This window comes from Pipistrellus kuhlii, unplaced genomic scaffold (genome assembly GCF_014108245.1).
Source record: "Pipistrellus kuhlii isolate mPipKuh1 unplaced genomic scaffold, mPipKuh1.p scaffold_m20_p_29, whole genome shotgun sequence".
Classification (NCBI taxonomy): domain Eukaryota; kingdom Metazoa; phylum Chordata; class Mammalia; order Chiroptera; family Vespertilionidae; genus Pipistrellus; species Pipistrellus kuhlii.
In genome coordinates, this window is record NW_023425528.1 from 3,868,201 (window position 1) to 3,895,142 (window position 26,942).

The following is a 26,942-nucleotide window of genomic DNA, read 5'->3' on the forward strand; positions in this document are numbered from 1 at the left end:
ACTGATCAGATAAATAGAATAGTCCAAGATCTTGCTTTATTTGATGCCATGCTGACATAATCATCTACATTAAAAATGTTTTGACCCTGAAAATACTGACATACATTGTCAAAATAGATGATCAGGTAGCCCTGACTGATGTAGAAGCTTTGAGTATCTTCTTGTTCAGCAGTCAATAAAAGGTGTTTAGCTCTGGAATAGAACAACCTTAACAAGCTCAAAGAAGAGAATCTTTCTCTCAATTGATGCCACCAATGACACCAATTATCTGTTACTTCAGTAATTTTTTCTACTTTGATTTGACAAGAGCTAGTAAGTTTAGGAATTCACACAAAAAAAATTAAGCTTTCCCATGTTTGAAGTATATGAACACAAATATAGACTCACAATGTCTGGAAAAGCCTCAAAGAATAGAGGATATCATGAGATGCCCATGACAAGAGACTTCAAGCTTTGAATCATTCCAGACCACCCTAGAATTGGACAACTTTTCAATACCCAATCACCTTGCCCTAGTTACCTCTCACCTGGACAATTGTAGTAGCCTACTAACTGATCTCCCCTCCTTTTCCTCTCACCCCCCATAATCCAGTCTTGTCCCTAAAGTGAGTCACACTTTTAAAACTACCTGTGTCACTTCAATAAAAGCCCTCCAAAACCTTGTCCAATGCCTATAGGACTCTGCATGATCTGGGCCCCTGCTCTTTGATCTCATCTTTTACCATTCTTATCTTACCTGAACTGTTCCAGCCATACTCACCTTATATGAATGATTTACTACTCTCAGTTCCTTTGCCTGAAACGTTTCTCATACAAGTAACTGCATGGATGGCTCCATTTGTTTCTTTAGATATCTGCTCCAATGTTATCTTATCACACAAGCCTTCCATATTTCCTTATATAAAAATAGCACATCAGCCATTGTTCCCTATTCCCTTGCCCTGGTTCAAGATTCTCCATAGCACTTACCACCATCTGACATATATGTTTGTTGCCTATGTAACCTCTCTAGAGAAAGGACTTTGTCTATGTTGTTTGCTTTTGAATCTCCAGTACCTAGAATACTCTTGGAATATGGCAAGTACTCATAATTTTTTTTTTTTTGGGGGGGGTTGCTATATGATCCATTTACATAAAGTTTCTGACAAGCAATCTTATTCATGAATTTAGGGATAGTGATTGTGCTTTGTGGGGGTAAAGGTAGTGATGGAAAGGGTTTCTAGGATGTGGCTAATGTTCTATTTATTGAGCTGAGTAGTGGTTACAGGGATATATTCATTTTGGATAATTCATAAAGTGTACCATAAATGTTTTTAATTGAGGTATAATGAACATATATTAATTTCATTTATACAACATAGTGATCACCACATAAGTCTAGTTAACATTCATCATCATTCATAGTAGCATATTTTTTTGTAATGAGAACTTCACATTTACTTTCTAAGCAACTTTCAAATAATAAAGTACAGTATTACTAACTATAGTCATGTTCTACATTACATTCCTAGGGCTTATGTATTTTATACTTGGAGGTTTGTAACTTTTGACCACCTTCACCCATTTCCTCTATCCTCCAACCCCCACCTCTGGCAATAACCAATCTCCAATCTGTTCTCTCTTTCTAAGAGTTCACTTAACAACACAGGAATAGAGTAACTGATTCCACATATAATGAAATTCATATGATATTTGTCTTTATCTGTCTGACTTATTTCACCAGCATAATGTCCTCAAGGTCCATCCATGTTATCACACATAAATGGTTTTTTGAATGAGTGAAATTAAGAGAATGTCAGACATGGAAAGATTATTTAACCCATTACTCCCCATTTTATAGATGGGGATAGTGAGGCTCACAGAGGAGATGGGATTTATTCAGACTCAATAAACTGACTCTTATAGCGGAGCCATGATGCATAACTTCTGATTTTCAATTGAGTGTTACTTCCACTAGATTAAAATTAAATTATCTGTCTTTAAAGCTACTCAGAATGAGTTCTGTAGTCACCTGTTCTGAAGTCTAGCACCATGAACTGCCTTCCAAGGACTATAACCTTAGTCCTTCATCTTAAAAGACTGTAACCTAAGTAATTTTCTCTACTTCAGCTCTTGGTGGACAAAAAAGGCATTATAAAGATATACAAACCTTCTTTCAGTCATATATTTGTTACTTTAAGGAGCTGCTATTTACTTTAAACAAAACCCAAGGCAAGTTTTCTCATTTCCATTGTACCCCAAAAGACTTACAAACCCCATGAAGCAAGCCTTTCATTAGATAGCAGAGATCTGGAGACCCAAGGAATGAAGACCACATGAGTATCTAAATGACAATACCTTTGACTCCATGTTAGTGCTATTGAGGTAGGAGAGAGTAAAATGTGTCCTCTAAAAATATATCTGTGTCTAAAAGGCAAACATATTTAACCAATAGCCCTTGGTTCGGATCTGAAACATTTATTTGTGATATAGATGTGGTCATAATTCACTGCTTTTGCTGACCAAATAGCTTTCCCTTGGATTACTAAGGGTGTACACAGTGACTTGCCCTGGTTTGGCCTTGGCGTCACTACTTTTCAGCCTTCCCTGTTGATACTGCCATGTTTAGCAGGTTTCCATTTGTAAACCAGGAAGAAGAACAAGTAGGGCTTGCAATATTCTGCTGTCAGTGCTAAGTTTTTTGGGAGCAATAGCTTATCTGATCAGAATAAGAAAATGTTCTCTGGATCCTAGAACTTACTTGGGAGAAAATGCCATGAATCTTATTTGGGAGAAGTAACTTAAATGAGCGAGATTCTCTTTAAATAGAAATAATTCTTTGGTCGTTTCCCCTACTTTTTCATTTAAACTACCGAGAAGGAAGCCTGAATTCATATATTCAACTAAATTATTCAACTGAGGGAGAATCCAAGATGGCTGCACAGGTAAACACCTATCCGCAGCAGCACACAACAATTTCAATAAAATATAACTAAAATATAAAATGGACATTACCCAGAACTACAGGAAAGTCGACTGACTGGAAATTCTACAATGAGAAGCAAGGAGAAAACCAGAAGGAAGAGTGGAGGAGCTGTAAAAGCCTAAGGTATGGAGATACGTGGCCCGCGCAGAGAGGACGGAGCAAGAGAGGAGGGGCAACTGAGTGCCTGGCTGGTGTTCCCTACTGGGAAGGAGATAAAGGTTCCGACTGTGCTGAACCCCAGACCCGACAGTGCTGAACCCCAGTTTTAGGCCAGACCCTGGGGACCCAGGCTCAAACAGAGAGAGCCGGGGCTGTGAGGTGGAATCCCAGGGGAATGGAGAAAGGGAGAGCCCCCGGAGGTGCGCACATTGCGCCCAGAGGACGGACTGTTGACTCTGCTGCCAGATTGCCCTGGCGGGAAGGAGACAAAGGCTCCGGACTGTGCTGGGCCCCAGTTCCTATTGCTCTGAACCCCAGTTCCGACTGCTCTGAACCCCAGTTCTAGGCCAGACCCTGGGGACCCAGGCTCAAACAGAGGGAGCTGGACTGTAAGGCGGAACTCCGGGGGAGCGGCGAAAAGAGGTCCTGGAGGCGAGCACATTGCACGCAGAGAAGGGACGGTTGGCTGTGCTGTGGGATTGCCCTGGCAGGAAGGAGACAAAAGCTCCAGACTGCTCTGAATGCCACCTCCAACCCCACTTCCAACTGAACTGAACCTCAGTTCCGGGCTCATTGGGGGAGAGCCTAAACTGTTTGGTAGAAGGCGAAAATTGAGGGCACCTTTCTCTCAGAGGTGCTTGCAGCAACTACTGAAGGACCCTAAGGAATACTGATACTCAGGAGCCGCATAGGGTGGGGCTGATGGAAGCCAAGCCTGTAGGCTCCACCCTGAAACTTCGCCCCATCAGGGAAGCTGCGAAAATGCCGAGACAACAAAATAGATCACAAACGAAAGAAATGGAGGACAAAAAGTGACTGGATATAGAGTTCAAAACCACACTTATAAGGTTGTTCAAGAATCTCCTAGAAAAGGTCAATAAAATAAACGAGACTTATGAGGATATGAAAAGGGATCAACTAGACATAATAAGGGATCAACAAGAAATAATAAGGGATCAACAAGAAACAAAGAATACATTGTCTGAAATAAAAAATATTATACAGAGTCCTAAAAACAGAATGGAAGATCGCAAGAATCAAGTCAAAGATTTGGAACATAAAGAGCCAGAAGACACTCCTCCACAGAAGCAAGAAGGCAAGAGAATCCAGAAAATTGAAGATAATGGAAGAAACCTCTGGGACAACTTCAAGCGAACCAACATCAGAATTATGGGGGGTCCCAGAAGATGAGAGAGAGCAAGATATCAAAATCATACTGAAAGAAATAGTGACAGAAAACTTCCCCCACCTGGTAAATTATTCAACTGGTAATATCATTTCTATCCCCCTTGGTCTTCAAGATTGGATAACAAAACCCAGTAGCCAGACTGAACACTAACCTAGCACTCTCAATCCTTAACTCCTTCTTTGGAACCAGGCTAAAATATTTCCTGAAAGATCTTTGAGCCCAGGATCCATAAACTGATCAGATGAATGATCAATCAGATGAACCATCTTGTGCCTAGAGTAATTAACTATAAAATAGGAAAGTATGCTTTTCCTTCTTTCTCCTCCTCCTCCTTCTTATTCTTATTCATTTTTGACGTGATCAATTGTCTTTATTAGAGAAAACTAGTATGAAAAAGGTCTTAAGAGTTGGAATTGGTGCCTCTCTTCTTGTCAAAAGCGGGTACATTAATGAAGCAAAGATACTACACCTGTCTCTTGACACAGTCCATAACTGTCTACTCCTCCTTTCTTTATCTCCCTTTTTCCTCCTTATTGGTCACTCTGGAAAACTGACTTCTCACTTTCCAAGCATAGGCCAAGGTACCATGGACTCTACCTCCAAACAGATGACCAGCTACTTCCAGCATGGTCAAGGCTGCAACCTGACACTGGACAAGGGAAGTCTCATCCTCCCAAGGCATATCTTCCAGAAGCACCACTTGATCTTCTGGGGCAATGCCCTCCATGAGCCTTGATCTGGGCCACTGTCTAATGGCCAGACATCCTGAGGATATGTAGCACCTGGGCATGGACAAAGAACTCCATGTTGGCTATTGAACCAACTGTGGCTATGGCTGCCACTACCACAAAGATGGAGTCAAAAATAGGAAGAAGTAAATTCTCATTGCCTATTGCATGCCACATTATTATTCAGCAAAGAATTTTTAATAAAGAGTTCCATAGTAGAGAGAATAGTCTGAAGGTGCTGAGTATGTTAGTGTTTGATTGGGAAGAATAAAATGTGGCCACCCAATTTTAAAACAATAATCTCAGCAGTGGAAATAAATGAAATGGCATATCACCACAGGAAATTTTTGAACAGAGGTAGAATGGCCATCGGGCATGAGTTAAACATCTATTATGAGGTTGGACTATGTCCTCTCCAAGATTTCTTTCAACCTTGCAATTTTGTAATATGTATATCAGCTGAGGCACATGGCATCATGGTCAAAATCTGAGAATGGAGTTCTCATATTGACTCCATCTCTCAACTGTTATGTAGCCTTAGACAAATTACTCAACCTCTATATAACTTAACCTCTTACCATTTGAAAGTTATAATACTAAATAACCTCACAGGAATGTGTGAGGAAATGAACAATGTTTTGAAATTGTTCTATAATTACTTTATAAACTCACATTAAATAAGTACCATGTCAGACACCTAATTGGTTTACTAGAGAGGCAAGAATACAAAGCTTTAGTATTTTAAAAAACCACAGGGGAGTTCACTAATAACTCCACAGGCAACAGTGTCATTGATACATTTCTAGAATAAAACCCCTGGAGTTCTGGTGGATATCTGTTTGGCTGTGGTCCACTTAATCATAAAATCATCAGGATTAGATGAAACATAGTAGCAATATAGCCCATTCTTCTGTCACTGCAATCAATCCAAGAGGTATTAACCTCTAGCATTTGAAAAAGTTAAACACTTCAATGTTAATTTGATGGAAACTTGGCAGGCTATGAAAGAAGTCCCACAGCAATTCTGTTCAAGTGTCAATTGCCCTGAATTCTCAAATGTATGTCTGGGGCTTCCACAGAATCTCAAGTTTATAAATTAATGGTATTAAAAGACCACAGGTGCAGAAGAATTTATTGGAAGTGAAGCCTCATTCTTGCATACCTAATCACCTTAGCTGCTCTTTTCTGACAATTGACAAACAATCCTATGCATCTATGGAGTCTTGCAAGACCTGGATTTGTTTCCTCCCAACTAGAAATTGGGGGTGGAATAATCTAATATCTGGGGGCCTCACACTATCACTCTTGCAACTTTTCATCAATCTGAGATTCTTATACCCTATTCATTGAATTTAAAGAAGAAAATTAAGCGGTAGTAAATTTCAATGGGAACACCTATCTGTTCTCCTCCTTTCTATTAGCCCTGCCCTGCATTCCTAAAAAGGTACTGCAGAGTGAAAGACTTCATTGAAACTCTAAAGGTGTCCAGTTACATGTGTCTTCCACGGAGGGTGGGATGTTTTGCAAGTGATTGAAAGGTCATCCTTACATTTAAAATGCCCCTGCCTTTTCAAGTTTCAAACTTGGGGCATGTTTGACTTCAGGGAAATAAGAACAAGGCACCCCATGTTTTCCTAATTCAGTAGTGATCAACCCTAACTTACCTTTCTTGGGGAGACAGCAGCCCACACCCTTAGCCTGGGAGCATACTAGAAAAAGACAAGCAAAAGACAGAAACAGTAGGGTTAAAGGCCCAAAGTAGCTCTTCCTTCTATCTCCAGCCAGAAGCAACCAAGCTCCTGCTTCTTTCCTTTAATTGTTAGTCTGTTCTGACAAGAACAAAAGACATTCTGCTTGAGAAGCACTATTGACAATGCAGCTGCCAGTTCAAAACAACACAATTAGAAGTAATGTCAGAGAGAGGAAGAAATTATGGTGGGGGTGGGGAGCACTTTTGTTGAGTTTGTCCTTTCAAAATGCAATAGAGTGAAAATATATGAGTAAATGTAGAACATTATACACACATCAGTGTGTCAAAGATTTTTGCTTGTCAAATATTGTGTTTAAAAAGAATTTGCTTACCACTGACAATGTCAATATAATAGGCATCAGTTCAATCACAAAATGGCTTACACTACTTTTCCTGTCAACCAAAAGTTGCATATATTTATTAAATGCGACCCATTTATATAATCTTGGCTGCTGTGTTCTGAAAAATCAATTGATGATCATGATGTTTGCTGTCACGGCCACAGAGACATTTAAATCCTGTTTTCTGCTAAAGAAAAATTCTTGAAATGAGTCCTCCTGACATGCCTATGCTAAGTGAACTTAAGCTTCTTGGTATTGTCCAGACTCAAGCTTCTTTTCTAAAAGGCTTCTCCTTCCTAGCCAAACTCTACTTCAGAGTGAAGGACTCCTTGTTGCATGAGTGTTTTTCAGAGAAGCCACTCAGAAATCCCAGGTGGGGAGCTCAGCAGGGAGAGCCTAGATACAAAATTCTTCCAGGGTGCTTACTAAAAAGTAGTAAAACATGTTTCCTGCCACATGTCAACAAAAATTCACTAAAAAATATTGGAGGGGGAAAAAGAGAGACTTTCTTTTTTTTAATATATTTTATTGATTTTGTACAGAGAGGAAGGGAGAGAGATACAGTTAGAAACATTGATGAGAGAGAGTCATCAATCAGCTGCCTTTTGCACACCCCCTACTGGGTATATGCCCGCAATCAAGGTACATGCCCTTGACCGGAATTGAACCCAGGACCCTTCAGTCTCCAAGCCGATGCTCTATCCATTGAGCCAAACCGGTTTCGGCAAAAAAGAGAGACTTTTTTCATGCAAACAGTTTACAAACTGGGATGATGCAGCCTCAGGTAATAATAGAACAGTGCTCTGCAGAGACAAAAGAGAGGCCATCTTTAATGGAGGAAGTTTCTGCTCAGGTTCCCATCATGCAAATGAGGATTTCGAGTCTGATCAGCATGGACTGGTTGATGATAATTACAATCTGTGCAGTTCTAATTGGTCAGGGTGTATCACAGTCTATTGCTTAAGTGGTAGCATGGTGATGAGGGGACAAGGAAATTCCCTGCAGTAGTTGATTCAGAAAGCATAAACAGACAGGAGGTTGAAAGTTCAGTCTATGATTCTCCCAAGAATGCAGAGTACATGAAGGGCCTCTGTCAGCAATGAGCTGTTAGACTCTAGTTTTGAATTTAGGCCCAGTTAATTGCATGTGTTATAGGCACTTCTCACTAACACCAGAGAGGTGTTATAAGACAGCCCTCTTTGAGTCAGTGGGAGAAAGCTGTCCACAACATTAATCTTTGTCTTCTCATATAAATAACTTTATATAAGAGACCTTGACTGCATTGCAAAAAAAACCCAATTTATTAAAGCAATTAAAGTATGCTCCTTTACTGAAAAAGCAAAGCAAGCAAGCAAACTTACACATCTGGCTTATGAAGTGCAAATGGGCTCTCAGCTAATCTGAAAAGCAAGTTGGGTGTGGGACCGAAGTGTTACATACCCTCCTGTCTATAGGCTTCAAAATTTATTTGCTGAATATTTTGGTACAGATTAATTCTAAAGTTTTCTTTTTTTACTTTGTTGTGGCCTTCCCAGAAATCATGAGAAGTACATGGCAACTTTATTTTGCCATGCCTTGAGATTGCTGGCTTTTCTACTTAGGGAGTAAAACTGTCCTTTTCTTTTTTCCCCTTTCCTTCTCCCTTTTAGCATTCTCAACCAAAGTACTGGTAATGCATGCATATAAGCCTAACCAATGGACACAGACACCAGGGGGTGAGGGCATGAGTGGGGTCAATGGGGGGATAAGCACACATATGTAATACATTAATCAATAAAAGGGGTAAAGAAGTGTTATACAGAGTTAAAATTTTTGGAACACATAGGATTAAAAAGCTAGATAGTAAAAAAACAAAAAAAAAAATCACCTGTTAAAATTTACCTTTACATTCTGAGAACCAACTGAGCCTAATTTTTATCATCTAAGCTCTTGTATACCTAAACTATAATACCTACCAATTTTCATTGTATGACAATGAACATACTTTTCAATTGTATGGCTGTAAACTGCTAAAAGCAAATTAGGGGTCTCAACTCTTTTTGCACGAAAGACCCTCTTTATTTAATCTGATTTTTTTATGGCAGATGTGTTTCTATAAAATTATGTGTCCATTAGACAAATTAGAAAATAATAAATGTTTATTTGAATCCTATCATATAGTTCATATCGGTCTAGTTAGCCTGGCCCTTACATGGTCCTGTACCCTGGTTGATCCCCACAGTTTCTGCATCTGGATTTTCAGCCCTGATCAGAAACCTCTATCATGCTACCTGAACTTATACTCATCACATGATGAGCAGTGACACAGAATACTCTAAATCAGCTTGGTAGCATCCTCTTTCCAGTAAAATAACATACAAGAGAAATTTAATTTTAAAAATTACATGATGACATAAAAAATAAACTAAGAACTATGGCTTTCCTAAAGAGTTATTTGTACCAAGCACCACTATAGAGCTACCTGCAAAGCAAACTACACTACACCAGCAGATTAGGGATCCATTACTCTATGCACTGCTAGAGACACAATGACCATAACTTTATTTCTGACATTTTTCCACATCCACAATAACCCACGCCTTCTGATTTACTGATTTTTTTAACTTGCTGCATCTGAACACAAACGGTTTTGACATCAGCTCAGATGGTACACAAAATATTAATTCTGAAGGTTCTGTTTTTGTCTGAGTCTGGGAAACATTATTTCCCATCTGATGCCAATGACTGCTCTACAATAAGCTCCTTTATTGCTACTAGCTAGCTGATCTATAGGTAAGGCAGAGTGGGTGGCTGGTAATAGGATGTGATTAGATGCAGGTGTTCCTCATTTCTGAGTAATACAGAAAAATGAAGTTTTCTTTCCAACAGTCCCTTGAATTGCTGAAAAGACTGAGCATTGATTTTATCTGCATGTTAGGGTAGAGGAGGCCCAGCATGTGAAAATGTTCCAATTTCATTAAAAAATTAAAAAAAAAAGAATGGTTTTGGGCTCCCAAATCTTAAGTAATGCTACATAATATTTATCTGGATTTAAGGAAGAATATTAGTTGATGATGTTAATTATTACCCAATAAAACCTGTAACACGTAATTATGATATGTATGAACATTAAATGTTATGATTGTTGATTTATTTATTGATATAATAAATCAAAATTTTGGTCTTTCACTGGTTGGGAGTGAGGCATCGTACTGGCTAACAGTACAAGCTTTGGAGCCAAACTGCCTGGGTTCAAGTTCTGTCCTCTCTACTTCCTAGACATGAGAATTTGGGCAAGGCACTTAGTTTTTCTATAGGTGAATTTCCTCAGATGTAAAGTGGGGATAATTACTATGTTTATACTATAGAAACAAAGGAAAGACTAAATGAGATACTTTAGCATGGTGCCTGGCATATGGAAAGTTCTCTATAAATAATAGCTATTAATGTTATTTTTATCCTTGTTATAAAGGTTAATAATGTTAGCCATTGTTAGATACATTATTGATTTTATATATCAATTTTAACTTTTAAAAAACACCAGGTATGTATGGTGACATTATGCCCAAACAAGTTTTGTCCATTTTGTTCTTCCAATATAAATTATGTACACATTTTTTTTCTTTCTTAAAAGCAGAATTTTTAATGGGAAGCCCAAGACCATGCAGTATAATTTTGGAGTTCAAAGAAAAAGCAAAACTTGATAAGAAAATAATAAAATTGATTTTTCCACCTAACCTGAATGTGAACACAAATGGCTATTAAAGGATAACCTTTAAAATGGTTAAATCATGATCTATATGCAAATTCATGTGAACACATGTCAAAATTTTTGTTTAACTCATTAATTAGTGAGGGAATGAGGAGGCCAGGGGTCTATAATGTATGGCCTAAAAGCCAAATGCAGTCTGTCACATGTTTTTGTAAACAGAATTTGATGAAGTACAGCAATATCCATTCATTTACCCATTACCTATTGTTATTTCCCTGCTACAATGGCAGAATTGTATTGTCCACAAATTGTAATATATTTACTATCTTATTTTTTCAAATATATTTTTATTGATTTCAGAGAGGAAAGATGAGAGAGAGAGGAATAGAAACATCAATGTTGAGAGAGAATCATTGATCAGCTGCCTACTGCATGACCAACACTGAAGACTGAGCCCACAACCTAGGCTTATGCCCTAACAGGAATCCAGTGGTGACCTCCTGGTTCATAGGTCAATGCTCAACCACTGAGCCATGCCATAGCTACCATCTTACTTTTTACAATAAAAAGTTTGCTGGCCCCTGATATAGGCCATCAGGGATGCTGAAAATTTTACAAATAGATGCACTAGGCAATACTTGCATTCTACCAGACAAGAAATATTTGCATTACAATTAAGAAAGCTATAAAATAACTCAAAGATTATCAAAGGCACAGATAATCCAGAAAATATACCAAGCCTGGGCTATTAGGCTCACTACAGAAATTCAGACTAGAGATCCAGGGAGAATCTTGTTTTACAAACTAGGGCTAAAGTAGGGAAGAAGCTTGGATTCAAAAACTAACAGAACACGGAGAGTGCCCTAATGAAAATCCCCAATGATTGGAATATGTAATGAAGGAGGCTGAGGCTGGCCACTTGAGTGCTTCTTACTTAAAGACTCAGTTGCTTTGGAAATTGGGGCAGGACTGAGTCCTTGGGGTAGATCAGCAAATCCAACTATGGGAAGGCTGGGGCAGGCAGGGGTTGATCCCATCCACTCTCTTGGTTTCAACTATATTATAGGCTAGACTCTCACATGTATATTTTCAATCCTGAAATTTCCTTCAAAACTCATGTTAGAGTTATACAATTTCCTATTACTGTCCCAATAGGGTAGGTGAAACTCAATGTGTTCAAAATTGAACCTTTTAAAAATCCTAGACTTGCTCTTCCTCCTATATTCACTATCTGTTGGTGACACCACAATCAACCAGACATGCAGTCGAGAAACCTGACCTCCTTGATTTACTTCAATACTACCTGACACATCCAATGAATGTTTTAAACCTATTACTTCCTGTGTATCTCTAGAATTACTGTTTAAAATCTCACCATCTCTTCATCTACACTAGTAATATATTTTAACTAGTCTTATCCTTCTGAAACTCATCCAATGGTGTGTTGGAGATGGCTTATACTAGCTGATGAGAACTGATTGTGTTTATCTATTCCAAATTCTATGTTCCATGATGTTATATTAGTAACTTGAAATTGGCCATAGTGAGAATATTTACACCACAGAAATTGCCAAACACTATAAATCAAGATTTTTAATATCCATAAATGAGTGAGGTCATGTGGTATTTCTCTTTCATTGACTGGCTTATTTCACTCAGCATGATGTTCTCTAGTTCTATCCAGGTTGCTGAAAATGATGAGAATTCCTTCTTTTTATGGCAGCATAGTATTCCACTTCAGATATAAAGTCAGTAAAGCAACAAGCAGACTGTCAAATTACAGCGGGGAAGGTAGGGAGATCTGGGGGAGATAAGAGATCAACTTAAAGACTTGTACACATGCATATAAGTACAACCAATGGACACAAAACTCTGGGGAGGGAGGGTATGTATGGGAGGAGGGGGCAATGTTAAAATATGTACACAGATAATTTAATTTTAAAAAATTAAAAAATAAATAAATAAACAAATAAAGATTTTTTTGTGTGTGGAAAGCTACTTATTAAAAATTAGAAGCACATTTACCACTGCTAATTCACCACACTTTAGATAAATTGATTTTTTAAAAACACTCGTTTAACTATGCACCTCTTCTGATTAAAATTCTTCAGTGATTCACTATGGCAAAAAATAACATTAAGTTCCTTAGCATGGCAAACAAAGCCTTTTATCATTTGGCTCCTGCCTAAATGTCCAGCTTCCTCTCCCATTCTTTTATTAGACTTACAATTCATATGCTAACTCAAAGGTCACAAACTGGTTCACTCAAGCCTAAATCCCCCCATATATATATTTTTTTTTGAGCCAGCACACTGTCTCTAACTTTTTTGAGGCAACATTTAAATCTTTTAAAAACAATTCTTCCCCAAATCCATATTTCTGATTTATCTTGAAAAATTGCAATACTATGCCCTCATTTGTGCTTATAACAAGAAACTGAGCAGCAGATGCCCCTCTTCAGAAGGCATATACTCTACAATTCACCAGTTACTATAATTTATTCATCAAAATTATGCAGGTGCCCCCAAACCTAGTCTTCATTTCTTTTATCTACTTACTTTTTTGGCCCCTGATGTCAACCATATTATAAAGTCCTTATTATTAACAAAAATCTCTGACCCTCACTATAGAATCTCTCTTTCTTTACCAGTGTTTCTTCATGATTGTCCATGGTCTCTGCACAGTCTAGGAAGGGAAAAGCAGCAGGATGAATAGAGGTAGAAGAAGAGGGTATAAGAGTCTCCATTTTGAAGCATAGAATTGTGAAAATGACAGGCAGGGAATGTTCAAAATTTTTGTGCTATCAGGGTGTTGTAGAGCCGGTTTGCTAATCCTCATTAGAGTCTTGGAATGTCTACCTTCTCAGATGGACATGGGAAGGAAAGACTCAAGGACACTAGCTCACACTGACTTAAATTGTAGGAGCCAGGTTTGAAAAGGAGAGTCAATTTTTTAATTTGATATTTGGATACTTAATTCCCTTTCGGGGAGTGCCTGCTCTATGTCTATTTGTGTTTGGACACTATGGGGGAAAACACAAGCAGACTAAACAGCTCTGCCTCCAAAGAGCTCACAGCACTAATGAAGAAGCAAAAAAGATATATGTAAAATAATTAGATAACAACAAGATATTGGATGTAACCTAGTGCCCACAGCATCAGGATGGTCTATAAGGAGTGGGATCAAGTTAAGACAAGGAACTATTGAAGGAGCCAGAGCTTACAATGACCCATTGCTGGCAGAAAAATTAGGTAGACCATTCCACGCAGGGATCCCACAAGGTATATACACTCAGAAAGCAATGACTGAATTAGGTGTGGTAACCTGTGAATAATAAGGCTGCCTGAAGGAGAAAAGGCAGTCTGGATAGGAAGACATGTTAGTCATTGTGGACCAATTTTCTTTTGAAAAGTTTTCATCTTTGGTGTCATATACCCAGAAAGCTGAGTCAAAGACAGTGGAATTAGATGGTTCCATAAAGCATTTCAAATTCTAGGCATAGATAGCAACCTTTCAGCTTTTTGACACAAGTGGGGCTAAGCAATATTTATAAGTACTACTGTGTGTCTTGGACAAGCCTGGCAGCATTGATATAGAAAGAAGGAAAGAAGAAAATAAGAGTAGGAAAAAACAGAAAGAGCAAGGAAGTGGAGAGAAAGAACAGGGAGAACACCGTGGTAGGAAGCAGACACATACCTCCAATCTAACCCAGGGAATCCTATGCTACAAACTACTTTACTCCAACTCCCACTTCCTGCCTCTAGATCTTGACAGAGATTCAGGAATGCCCGTGCCCACTGAGAACTGGCAGGTTCCCAGATGTAAGCTTCTTTCTTCCTGGGCCAATTATGATACATTGTTCACTTAGCACCTCTCCCAACTGGAGGCTTTATGGTGGTTGTGGTATTTGTTCATTACCAGAGCCACTCAGACCTACAGCTTCCTTAGCCTGTAGGTTTATGTTAACTTCTGAAATAATTATGTCCTGTGTCCAATTTACTTTATGAGCCAGTTGCTCACTTCCTGGTGTCTCATTTGTAGCTTCTCTCTATAAATGTTTAACAATGTTTACTTGCTGCTCAATCCAAGCCATTGATGACCATTGTGCAGCCAGCTCTCAACTATTTGAGGCTGATGCAACCACCCCCTTAAGGAAACAGATTTCTTGTGCATTCCTCCCCGTCTTTCTCTTCCACCTTTTTCCTATTCCCTCTTTTCTAGCTACTTCCCTGTTTGGGAATCTTTCATCCAAAATGGAAAGGAGGCAAAAATTATGAAAACTGCCGAGATTGGTTTGGCTCAATGGATAGAGCGCCGACTTGGGGACTGAAGGGTCCCGAGTTCGATTCCGGTCAAGGGCATGTACCTTGGTTGTGGGCATATCCCCAGTAGGGGGTGTGCAGGTGGCAGCTGATCGATGACTCTCTCTCATCGATGTTTCTAACTCTGTATCTCTCTCCCTTCTCTCTGTACAAAATCAATAAAATATATTTAAATAAAAAAAATTATGAAAACTGCTACTCATCCTTTTTTCAGTTCTCCAGCAATTCTGGGTTTTTAAAATTTTTAAGAGTAAACAGAAACTATATATTAAAATAATATTTGTCTCTTCTTCAAAAATCTCAATTATCCATGTTCTCCCCCAGTTAAAATAAGTTTTTGGAACTGTCTTTATAAAGTGTATTGACGTCAATATTTCACTACTTTCTGGAATACTATATATGCTTTGAATACTCAGCCCCACACTTCCATGAGGCCTCCTCTGATTATTCTGGTTCTCCTTATTATATAGCTCTAGATCCTACTATACTGAGGAGACTCTTTTATGGGTCTAGTGATCTGCCTAAGTTTCACTATTAGACTGCTAACAAACCGGGTCCCAAAATACATTTAAAGTTAAAAAGTTGTTTATTTATTGACCAGTTTCTGCACTCACCCAGAGATGGTCCTGAATACCCAAAGAACTCTATATCTTTCACTGTACCTGCTATTTACACCAAGCATCAAATAACAGACATAGCAATTTTATCAAAGGTGTTTTGCTAATGGTAATCCCTCCCCTAAGCCAGGAGATCCTCATTTACTAGTATAGACTACTTCTTTCTGACAATAACAGATTATCTCTACCTAGTTAGGACCTGCAGGAAGTTGTAGGGAACATTGGGTTTAGTCTTTATCTCCCTGAAGTATATCTATCTATCTATCATCTATCTATCTACCTATCTATCTATCTATCTATCTATCTATCTTTCTATCTATCTATACCTGGTGTGCAGTGTACTGGTGGGGTCCCTCAGCCGGGATCAGGATGAAACCAGCATTCCAACATTCCCCAAGGGGTCCTGAAGTATGAGAGGGCACTCTGCAAAGTTGCTGTCATTTGGCAGCTCCTGTGTTGAGCATCTGTCCCCTGGTGATCAGGGCGTGCGCATCATAGCTACCAGCTGGTCGACTGGTTGGCTAGTCAGCTGGTTGCTAGACTTTTTAGATAGATAGATAGATAGATAGATAGATAGATAGATAGATAGATAGATAGATAGAAGGATAGATAGATAGATGATAGATAGATAGATAGATAGATAGATAGATAGATAGATAGATAGAAGGATAGATAGATAGATACAAAGTCAGTGTAATGATTTGAGGGTATCTTCTCTTTAGCTTCCAGGGTTTGATTTAGTGGCATAGTCTTTAAAATTTCTGGTTGTCATTAGCCTTTCATATATGCATAGCTCATGGACACAGAAAATAATGTAGTGAAGGCCTGGGGTGGGGTGAGGGGTTGCTGGAGGGGGGCAGAGTAGGGAAAAATGGAGGATATCTATAACACTATCAGCAATGAAAAAAATATACCTGCAATCTATGTTGCTCCTTTGGAAATGAACACAAACTACCATGTACTACTATTCACCAAGTTTATGATCTACCAAACTAAGTTCCAGAAGGTCTGGGAAAATGTGCTTTACTTCTCTATATCTCCATTGTTCCTTTGACATAATTGGGCATATTATGATTGCATAATTTTAAGAGCAAAGGTTTAAAGACATATTGTTTGAGTTTGAATCTTGGCTCTTCTACTAAAAGTTGTTTAATCTTAGGTATGTTTTTAAGCTCTATGTGCCACAGCTTATTCATTTGAGGGAAATATTTACCTCAAATGGTTGTTGTGGAAATTAAATTAGTTAATATATGTAAAGTATTTAGAACAGTGCCTGGCATATAATAAGCATTCCACAAATAGCCATTATGATAAGGAAGGAGATTGACAAAGGAATGTTAACTTCAATTCCCGAATCACTAATATTTGAGAGGCCCCATGCTCCCTCTTTCTCCAATCCTAAATCCTGATTACTTATGCTTTTTGTTTTATTTTACCTAGGTTCCCACTCTGATGATGGACACCCAGTTCTCTGAGTTCACACCAGACATCACTCCCATAATGCTGGCTGCCCACACCAACAACTATGAAATCATCAAATTGCTTGTCCAAAAACGGGTCACTATTCCACGGCCTCACCAGATCCGCTGCAACTGTGTGGAGTGTGTGTCCAGTTCAGAGGTAGATAGCCTGCGCCACTCGCGCTCCCGACTAAACATCTATAAAGCTCTGGCAAGCCCCTCACTCATTGCCTTATCAAGTGAGGACCCTATCCTGACTGCTTTCCGCCTGGGCTGGGAGCTCAAGGAACTCAGCAAGGTAGAAAATGAGTTCAAGGCTGAGTATGAGGAGCTCTCCCAACAATGTAAGCTCTTTGCCAAAGACCTGCTGGACCAAGCTCGGAGCTCCCGGGAATTGGAGATTATCCTCAACCATCGAGATGACCATAATGAAGAACTTGACCCTCAGAAGTACCATGACTTGGCCAAGCTAAAGGTAGCAATCAAATACCACCAGAAAGAGGTAAGCTGAGTCCTTCTCTGCTTTCAGGGAAGCTTAAGACCTCCAGAGTCCAGAGTATTTAGAGCAGAGTTAGCATGTTTCTACCACTTGGACCTTTAAGAAACAAATGGTTAGACAGTCCTAAAAAACAGACTCACTTATTCAAAGCACATACAGCCTCTGCATATTTTCTTTTTGGCCAGCTAAGAAAGGAAAAATACTGATCACCTAGCTCTTTGATGAGAAAGCACTTAACAGTTCAACAAATGATTATTTAGCTGTTCAGAATACAAAAACCAGATACTCTGTATTCATGGAGCTTACAAGTGTATTGTAGACATTAAGCAAACAATAACATTAGTGAATATAGAATTACAAATCATTGTTAAGTGCTCTGAATGAAAATTTCTATGAGAACACATAACAAAGGACTATGCCTTATATACTGGGATGTAGAGGCCAGTGATTACAGATGGATGAATGTCTGGATGTTGGTAATTGTTGGTAGAACTAAGTCCTTGGAAGCCCCTCAGCAAGAAGGCTGATACATGCATTTGAAAGATGGAGTGTGTAATGCTGTGGAAAGCAAGAGCAACATCTCCTATGGTATGACCTTCTAACTTTTAGAGTGTACCTCTTTGAGGGAGGTCAGGTCAAGCAGAACACAGAATGAAAAGCTTTGTTTTCCACCTTGGCTGTATTTACAATCTAGCAGGTGCTGTTCTATGCTATCAAATCAAACAATTTGGGGGCAGCATGGTACATTAGAAAAAGGCAGGGACTTTAGAGCTAAAACAACTGAAGATGCATTTCCAACTCACCAGATGTATGACCTGAAGAAACTCAAATTTTCAGGACATTATTTTTTAATTTATAATATGAAGATGACAATAGTTCCTCCACTTCATAAAACTATTATAGGAAATAAATTAGAAAGTGCTAGTGTGGCACAGGAAGTACATTAATATCCATTTTCATCTCTTCCAATGCTACCAGGAGGCAGATTCAAACAGGTTGAACCAAGATGTGTTTACCATCTGAAGGGCAACAGGCAGTGCCACCCTTTCACGGGTTCACTGAGCCATGAAGCAAATCACATTGTGTGCTCACTGGTCCCTTTACCTGAAACAAGAAAAGAAAAAAATACTATGCCTTTGAAATGAGGCAAAAATGAGTACAATGGACAACCTTGACAAGGATATAAAAATGACAAAAGAGCAACATGAAGATCAAAAGACTGCACTGGGGGAGATAGTAAATGGATAGGCCCATTCAACTCTCCTTATTCTGTTTATTTGCCACTAATCACTTTAAGTTATTTCACTAAGCCTGAAGTTACTTAACCTCACTTTTCTCTTAAAAAAAATGGGGAAAATAACAGGAGCACTTACCTCCCTGGAGAAATATAAAGTTTAAATAAAATAATGAATAATATACTTATGCACAATATTCAGCATACATTAGGCATTCAATAAATATTAGCAGTTATTATTATTATTCATTTTCATGTTGTATGGTCTGATTCTGTGTACTCAACTTGTAGGTAATAATGACCCATTTCCTCCCTTACTCCTTACTCCTTCCCACCACCCTACTGTTGATTTATAGTATCAGTTGTGCTAGTCTACTATAAGGTCTAATTGACTTTTCTTCACTTTGATATATATGTATATTTCTATTAATTATGTATATTATACTTTCACTAGAGGACCAGTGCATGAAATTCATGCACTGGGGGATGTCCCTCAGCACGACCTGCACCCTCTCGCAGTCCAGGACCCCTCAGGGGATGTCTGCCTGCCAGCTTAGGCCCGTTCCCTCTCACAATCCATAACCCCTCATCCTTATCATCCATCTGCTCACTGCTCCTTACCACTCAGCTTATTGCTCCTTAGTGCTGCCACAGAGGCAGGAGAAGCTCCTGCCACTGCCACTTCACTCAACAGCTGTCAGCTCTGTCTTTCTATGTAGTTTTCTATGGGCCAACTGCTCTCTTCCTTCTCACTTAGAGTGAGCAGCATGTGAGGGCAGAGTGCACTGTCGTGGAACGCAGAGGGCTGCCCGGAGCTGAGGGGAGTTGCCAGGCCCATGGGGTGAGAGGTCGACACAGAGGACACTATCTCACCCAACTGTGGGGTGGGCTGGCCGGCCTTCATCTGCCTGACTCCACCCAGGGAGGGACCAAGCAGGTTGTCCAACTCTCCATTCTCTATCCTTCCATCTGTGACACCTGTCACACTTGTCAGGCCTCCCCCAAAGTGAGTTCAGCTCAATCCCTGAAGGTAAAAGGGCATGGGGGTGCCTCCACTCCAGTGCCCCCTGATTCCCTGCGACAGGATCTGGTTGACAGGACCTTGATCTCAGGACGATGACCACGGCTGCAGAACATAGATCTGTTTCAGGAAAATTTGGGAATTTGGATTTTCCTATGAGCTCCTATTCCAAAAGGTGGCAGTTTATTCACATTGTGGCAAAGACACCTTCAAGAGTAACATAAGTGGTTACAGTCAGGGCCAAACTAAGCAATTTTTTCATCCTATCTCTCTGAGGAGCGTGGGTAGAACCAAGTCTCAGCTCTTCACAGGACACTTCTGGGTTTTTTGTTTTTGGTTTTTTTTTAAGCCTAAAGGATAGTAGTCTGTCTCCATTCTTGTTCTTTGGGATTTTTTTCATCATCAGATAAAAGGATACATGCATTGGGGCAATTCGCTCGAGGTACAATATTCTAGTTACACCCATGTGATGATTACAATGCCCCTCAGAGGGAGGAAGCCCACAAATGGGGAGCAGGGAATTCTGAAAACAAAAGTGATGACAGAGGTGCTAAGCCTTAACTTCACATGTTTGACACCCCTCTTCAGGCAGCCTGCAGGCTGGGTGTCTGCTGGACCTTTAACCACTTAATGTCCTGGCAGGCTGCCCTGGGCCTTGCTAGGCAGTGTGTGGGGCTGTCTGGGCCCGGGGGGAGTCGGCCTCCCTGCCCCAGCCACTCCTGGTACAGCTCTTGCACATGGGTGCTGGTCTCCGAAGACCACACTGGGATGTCAGCATAGATGCCTTCCATCTGCCGCAGCCCTGTTTGCATGCCTGTCCTCTGCCCAGCTCTGGCCCCTGCCACTTAGGCATCCCCTGAGCAGGTCAAGACCTCTACAAAGTGGCAAGGGAACTTTCCTCTCTACAGCTTCAGCACCACTTCTGGATATTCCAAAAGCTGTAAGCAGCCTCAAAGCATAGCAGAACCTCTCCATCCCTTTAAAGGGTGACCTCCTGGAAGTCTTTGTTCCTCAGGGTGCAGTAGGTGATCACTCCCACGTCCTCGTTGAATAGCTCCTTGCCCATGTGCCTGAAGATGTGTGCCCATCGGAGCTGGCACCCTCATGGAACCTCACCCCGTTTTCCTTCATGTCTCCAAACAGAGTGTCCACGGTAGTGTCATTCAAGGCTAGGTCACTTTGCTCCATTATCTGGACAATTTCACCTGATGTTAACAAGCAGTCAGCACCATGGTAACTGTGTAAAACTGTGGGAACATCTTCTCAAAGGACCTACAGTTTCTTGTCATGACACAGGACCACAATGATGTTGAAAATCTTGTCTGGGGACAGGTTCTGCCATTGGGTGAAGTAATCCTTCACCAGAGAGCCCATGATCCGCTGGAGAGATTTGGCTGTGAAGAGTTGAGGGTAATGGGATGACCCAGCACACGCTCTTCATATCGGTCCTAGTCAGGGCAGGTGGAGGTCAGCATGGGTAGCCATGGCTCTTCCTCATGTTGCTGGCAGTAACAATACACAAATTCCTTCTGACTCTCCAGGATGATGAAGTCCGCAGCTGTCTTCATGTCAAAGACAGTGCGTCCCAAAGCTTTAGAGAAAGCCGTAGAGTGTTCTGGATGCATCAATGTCATTGAGGCTGAATTTAGCTGCAAAATAAGGCAGAGACTGAGGACACACGGACACTGCCAGCACCTTGAGTTGTGAGGTATCACATTTCTTAAGGTTCAGAACATCGAAGATGTTCTTGGTGTTCTGTTGAGAATCTTGGACTCCTTCCTCCGTGGTCACACAACTGTCACATGCCAGGCAGTCACTCAGAAATATCTTGGCATTGGCTGGGACCAGTTTGGTTCAGTGGATAGAGCGTCGGCCTGCAGAATGAAAGATCCCGGGTTCGATTCCAGTCAAGGGCATGTACCTTGGTTGCGGGCGCATCCCCAGTAGGGGGTGTGCAAGAGGCAGCTGATCAATGATTCTCTCTCATTGATGTTTCTAACTCTCTATCCCTGTCTCTTCCTCTCTGTGAAAAATCAAAAGAAAAAAAAGAAAAAAAGAAATATCTTGGCATTGGCCAGCTTAGGGAATTCCCCCTTCTCTCTGTTCTCCTGAGCCGGACGTTGATTGCAGCATTCTCTTGATCATCAGTTTTTGTTTTTAAACTGCATTCCTTCCATGTACAATGATCACACTTCATCTGGAGCAGGGCTCAAGTGACCTGAAGGAAGCACAGGGAGAACAGTCAGTCACCACCTAGCACTGCTGGCGGTGTCTTTTTTCCTTGTGGAGCATCTAGGGAGGGGAAGCGGCCGCAATGCCCAAAGCTGAGTTTCAGGAGGCTCACAGCACTGTTGGGGTCATGCTGGTCCATTGGTGCCTGGCCTGTCCTCTGGAGATTGTACCTGCAGGACTATTAAGGAAGCCAGTCCCCAGTTCCACCCACCTCCACCCACCGATTAATTGGCCAGGAAGAGGGACCAATAGGCCTGACTTCCAGCTGCTGACAGCTGTGTCACTCACTCTGGTTCCCTGTTAACCATCCCTTGATCAATGGGATCCTGTGGGCAGGGGGAAGGACCAAGCAGTCTGCCTGCTCACCAGTCACTGCTGCCATGGATTCATTGGCGCCTGAGGGGCCTAGTTCCCCCATTAGCCATCCCCTGATCAATGAAGCCTGAGGGTTGTGGGGGAGAGGGTGGACTAGTGGTCCATTCGGTCTTTATTGACCCTGGGATTTTGTATATTAGGATTGTGTTTTCCACTTTGTGAGAAAAAAATCACAGGTATTTTTAGAACACAAATTGCTTCCAGGTAACAAAATAGTTAATGGGAATATAACTGTAAAAAATAGATATTGAAGGAAATAACACAAGTTTGCATTCCTTATCTCACTGGATAACAGATAAAGTTCATAATTTAGCCTTCCATCCCCCTGAAAATTAACAAAGCATTTATTTTCAAACAATTTCACTGCAATATTTAATCAATTTTGTATTAATAGATTATCTCCCAACTACTTTATCACTTGACCCCTTCTGCTCATATAATCTTATTTGCCAATTTTAGTTACTTTTCCATTTGAAAATCACTGTGATGAGTTCCTCACTCTCATGGGGATCTGCTTGGCATAGGACCATGGACTCACCCTTGGGTTCTACATTCACTGCCTTCCAATCCTCATTTTCCCCTCATGTTTTAGTCCTTTACTTTCCTAAAACTTTGTTCCCTGCATCTCTTATTTCAAATTTATCTTATTATTGTTACTACATATTATCTCTATGTTACTATATGTTTATACAATATGTTTCTCAGCTATCATTATACCAACCTGGATGTGAGGAGGAATTATATTTCTTCTTGCTCACATAATTAAGCACCAGAGATTCCAAAACTGTTTTCAGGACCTCCGGCTATGTACATTCAAATGGAGAAAAAGGTAATTTGTTTTATTGTGGTAAAATATGCATAAAATAGAATTTATCATTTTAATCATGTTTAAGTTTACAGTTCAATGGTACTAAGTGTATTCATGTTGTTGGGCAACCATCACGACTAGGGATTTTTTTTTAAGATGTACAAGTTTTTGGGTATCCACTTTTCTTTCAAATGTGAACCCATACAATTATAACTTTGTATTTTACAGACTACATTATTTTTAGTCCATAAGACTTAGAAAGTATTACCTTTTAACTACTCAAGTTTAGGGATATACAGCAGTAATGCAAAAGCAATCCAAATAGCACTGCATGCAAAAATCAACAATTTTAGGCCTGGTGGTATTCATTCATCATTGTGAATCAAATCAATGAGAACTCTGTAATTTAATAGACTGAACTGTTTCAGAGCACATCAAACTCCAACTCAATACAGCAAGAAGAGTGAGTGACTCTCAACTCCAATGTCGATACATTCATGGGAAATAATATACTTTCACAATAACCCCATAATGGCCCAAAGTTTAATCCCATGGCCAGAGATTTCAGAATTATTTCACGCTTTATATGTTTAGCTCCAAATTTTCCAATGGAGTTAAATATATAAACAATGGCTATAGATCTTCAATCTAAGCTACAGTTGGCAAAACTTGAAATTCAGATATGCCTTAAGGTTTGCACTTCAAATACAATTTTTCCATACAGCAAAACATGATTTAGACTCATCAAAATGTATGAATATCTTCTGAATTGTCACTTCATATCCACTAAAGAATTCTATAATCCTTCCCAATCTCTGAAATAGTTTTTTAAGTATCTGTGGTTCCACTGAGTCTCAATTGGGTGTATAATTAACTCATGAACAAGGTGGAAGTTAGAGTCATTAACACCCCCCCACCCACCTCCACCCCCCCCCCCACACACACACACACAGAGTTTAAAATCCACCTATAGGAGCAGCCTGATGAGACAAAATGGAGACAGAATAGACGTACCTGTCCTGAGCCTTGTCCAAAAACAAATAGAGTGAGTGGCTAAAATTAGTGGAATTCAGCCCAAATTGGTGAAGGAGACACAACTGGTGAGACAGTTTGCAGTGGGTAAGGGCACAAGTCCTTTGGATAAAGGTGAAATTAAGGATCTAGGCAAGACAGTCTGCCGGACCTCTGCACCCAGAGGGTCAGGGAGAAACTACAAGAAGAAACTCCATCCCTGAGGACAGGCAAAGCACCTGTATGTGAAAAAAAAAAAGGGGGGGGGGAGGACCATGGGACTGCAGGAGATAGGGGATTTTAGACCTTGGAGTCTGAATTTTGGATATGAGCCCAAAGGCAACCCTGAAGGGCTGGCCTGACCTCGCAGTGCGGGCAAGAAGAGAGGAGCTTGCAGAGACGCAGTCCCTCCTCACGCTGGGACCTGTGCCTTTCTTCATTGAATCTAGTTCATAGGACCTTTTGGATACAGACACTTAACTGTAGCTGTGGACTTATAGAATCTGGGGAGAGTAGACGGCGGTCAGGAAAGGTGGTATCGAGTCTGGTGCTGAGTCATATCTAAGCCCCCTCACCATATTCTCCTGAGAGATAACCCCTCCCACCAGTCTCCAGGCAGCTAATATAGCCACATCCAGATCCCACCTTAAATAATACAAAGGAATCTGAATACCCCTTGAGGTCATAGGAACTGACTTAAAGAGAAATCTTTAGCCACAGCAACCAAAAACTGAGAAACAGTGCAGCACAGATGACTGGAATCATAAGCCAACCAAAGGAAAGACACTCCACTTTTTTCACTTTTATTTTTATTTTTTATTATCCCTTTTTTCTTTTTTTTTCTTCTTTTCTTCTTTATTTTCCTGTTTTTGTTTGTTGCTTTTTCTATTTCTTTTCACATTATTTTTCCATCACTATTTTTATTTTCTATTTTTTAATTTTATACCATTTTTTAAATTATTTTTTTGTAAAATTATTATTTTTTTCTTACCATTCTCTTTCTTCTCATCCACTTATTCCTTTTCTACTTCCTCAATACTAAATTGAGGTCCTCCGCATATTCAACTAATTCTTAATATTATTTTCACTATATAAGCTCAGCCTCTACAAATTCTGCCCCAATCCTCTTTGCTGGGTGTGTGGTGTTTGTATATATATTTGTGCTTAGTTCCCTCTGTGTTGTGTCTTGTCGAGGTGAATTTTATCTGGTCTGGCCAAGGGGCTTGAGAGCAAGCCACATAACCAGACACTTGGAGAGGAATCTCCATCCACGAATGGGTCAATAACACCCCAGACCCAACTATAGAGTCAGGAAGAAGGTGGCAGTGAGGAAAAGAGCATGAGTGAGTGAAGGAGTAAAAGAGGAGCATGTGGTGTGTGTGTGTGTGTGTGTGTGTGTGTGTGTGTGTGTGTGTGTGTGTTTGAGGTACAGTTAGATCCCATAGGACCTTTAGGGGCAGGCTAATCAGGTTCACCTAACTAAGCAGCTTCTGCTACCATTGCAAACAGTACTGGGAGACCAGCTTGTCCTTAGAGGCCAAGCGTTTTTGAAGGGAAGAGCTTCGGTAACGGGGTTCCCAGCCTCAATTCCACCCAGAGTGCCATCAGATAACACCTGGGACTCTACAGCTACCCCTGCCGGGGACATGCTACCTAGGCTGTGATCCCACAGTCAACGAGGTTCCAGCTGCCCAGGGCACAGGCTCCTGTGAGTTTGGAAGCAGGGTGCCCTCTGACTGGCCCAACACTTTAGCCTAGGGCACTGCAACCACGTGAACAGCAGACACATGAGCAGCCTACTTCTGTTCAAGTAACAACAGCCTCACAACCAACCCGCCACAGGCCTAAGAGCAGCAGCATTACATGGCCTGCCCCTGTTCAAGGAGAAGCAGCTGTGTGAGAAGCCAGTTCCCCTGTCTGAGGAGCAGCAGCCACATGAGCAGCTGGCCCCCGTCCAAGGAGCAGTGGACACAAACAACCCATTCCCATCTGAGAAGTAGCAACCTCATAATCAGCCCACCCATCCCTGTCAAAGGAACAGCAGCTATATGAGCAGCCTCCCCCACTAGCCAGAAGAGGCACCACTGCTGTGAACAGCACCCATCAGAGGAGCTGTTGCCAACTGAGAAGCAGTTGTTAAAGTAACCACCTGAGGAGCAACTGCAGCCAGAGAAGCCACTTCCACCTAAGGAGCAGCCCCTGCACAGCTCAACATCTAGATCAGTAAGTGAAACCAAAAATGGGTAGACAAAGATACCCCCAAAGGAAAAAAAAAAAAAAAAAAAAGGAGGAATCACCAGGATTGCAGCTAAGTGAAAGAGACATGCAATATGTCAGAAAAAGAATTCAGAATAAGGGTCATCTTATCTAATAAAAGAGTAACATGCAAATTAACCATCACTTTGCAATAAAAATGACTACACCCACAGCCAACAAGGAGGAAATATGCAAAATGGTGACAACAGCCGGAGCCATAGAGCCTGTGGAGAGCAGGGGAGAGAGCTTGGCATCCTGGGTTACCCCAGAGCAGAGCGGGAGAT

General features: G+C 40.6%; 1 protein-coding gene and 1 pseudogene across 1 annotated transcript in view; one reads left to right on the top strand and one right to left on the bottom strand.

Annotated features, from left to right (window-relative positions):
* Positions 1-26,942, top strand: part of TRPC5 (transient receptor potential cation channel subfamily C member 5) — a 352,280-nt gene that overhangs the window by 196,541 nt on the left and 128,797 nt on the right. The window contains exon 3 of the mRNA XM_036454471.2: positions 17,203-17,724. Within this exon, the coding sequence (XP_036310364.1) occupies positions 17,203-17,724 (522 nt within the window). The remainder of the gene's footprint in view (positions 1-17,202; positions 17,725-26,942) is intronic.
* On the bottom strand, positions 20,561-22,173 carry LOC118728158 (annotated as a pseudogene).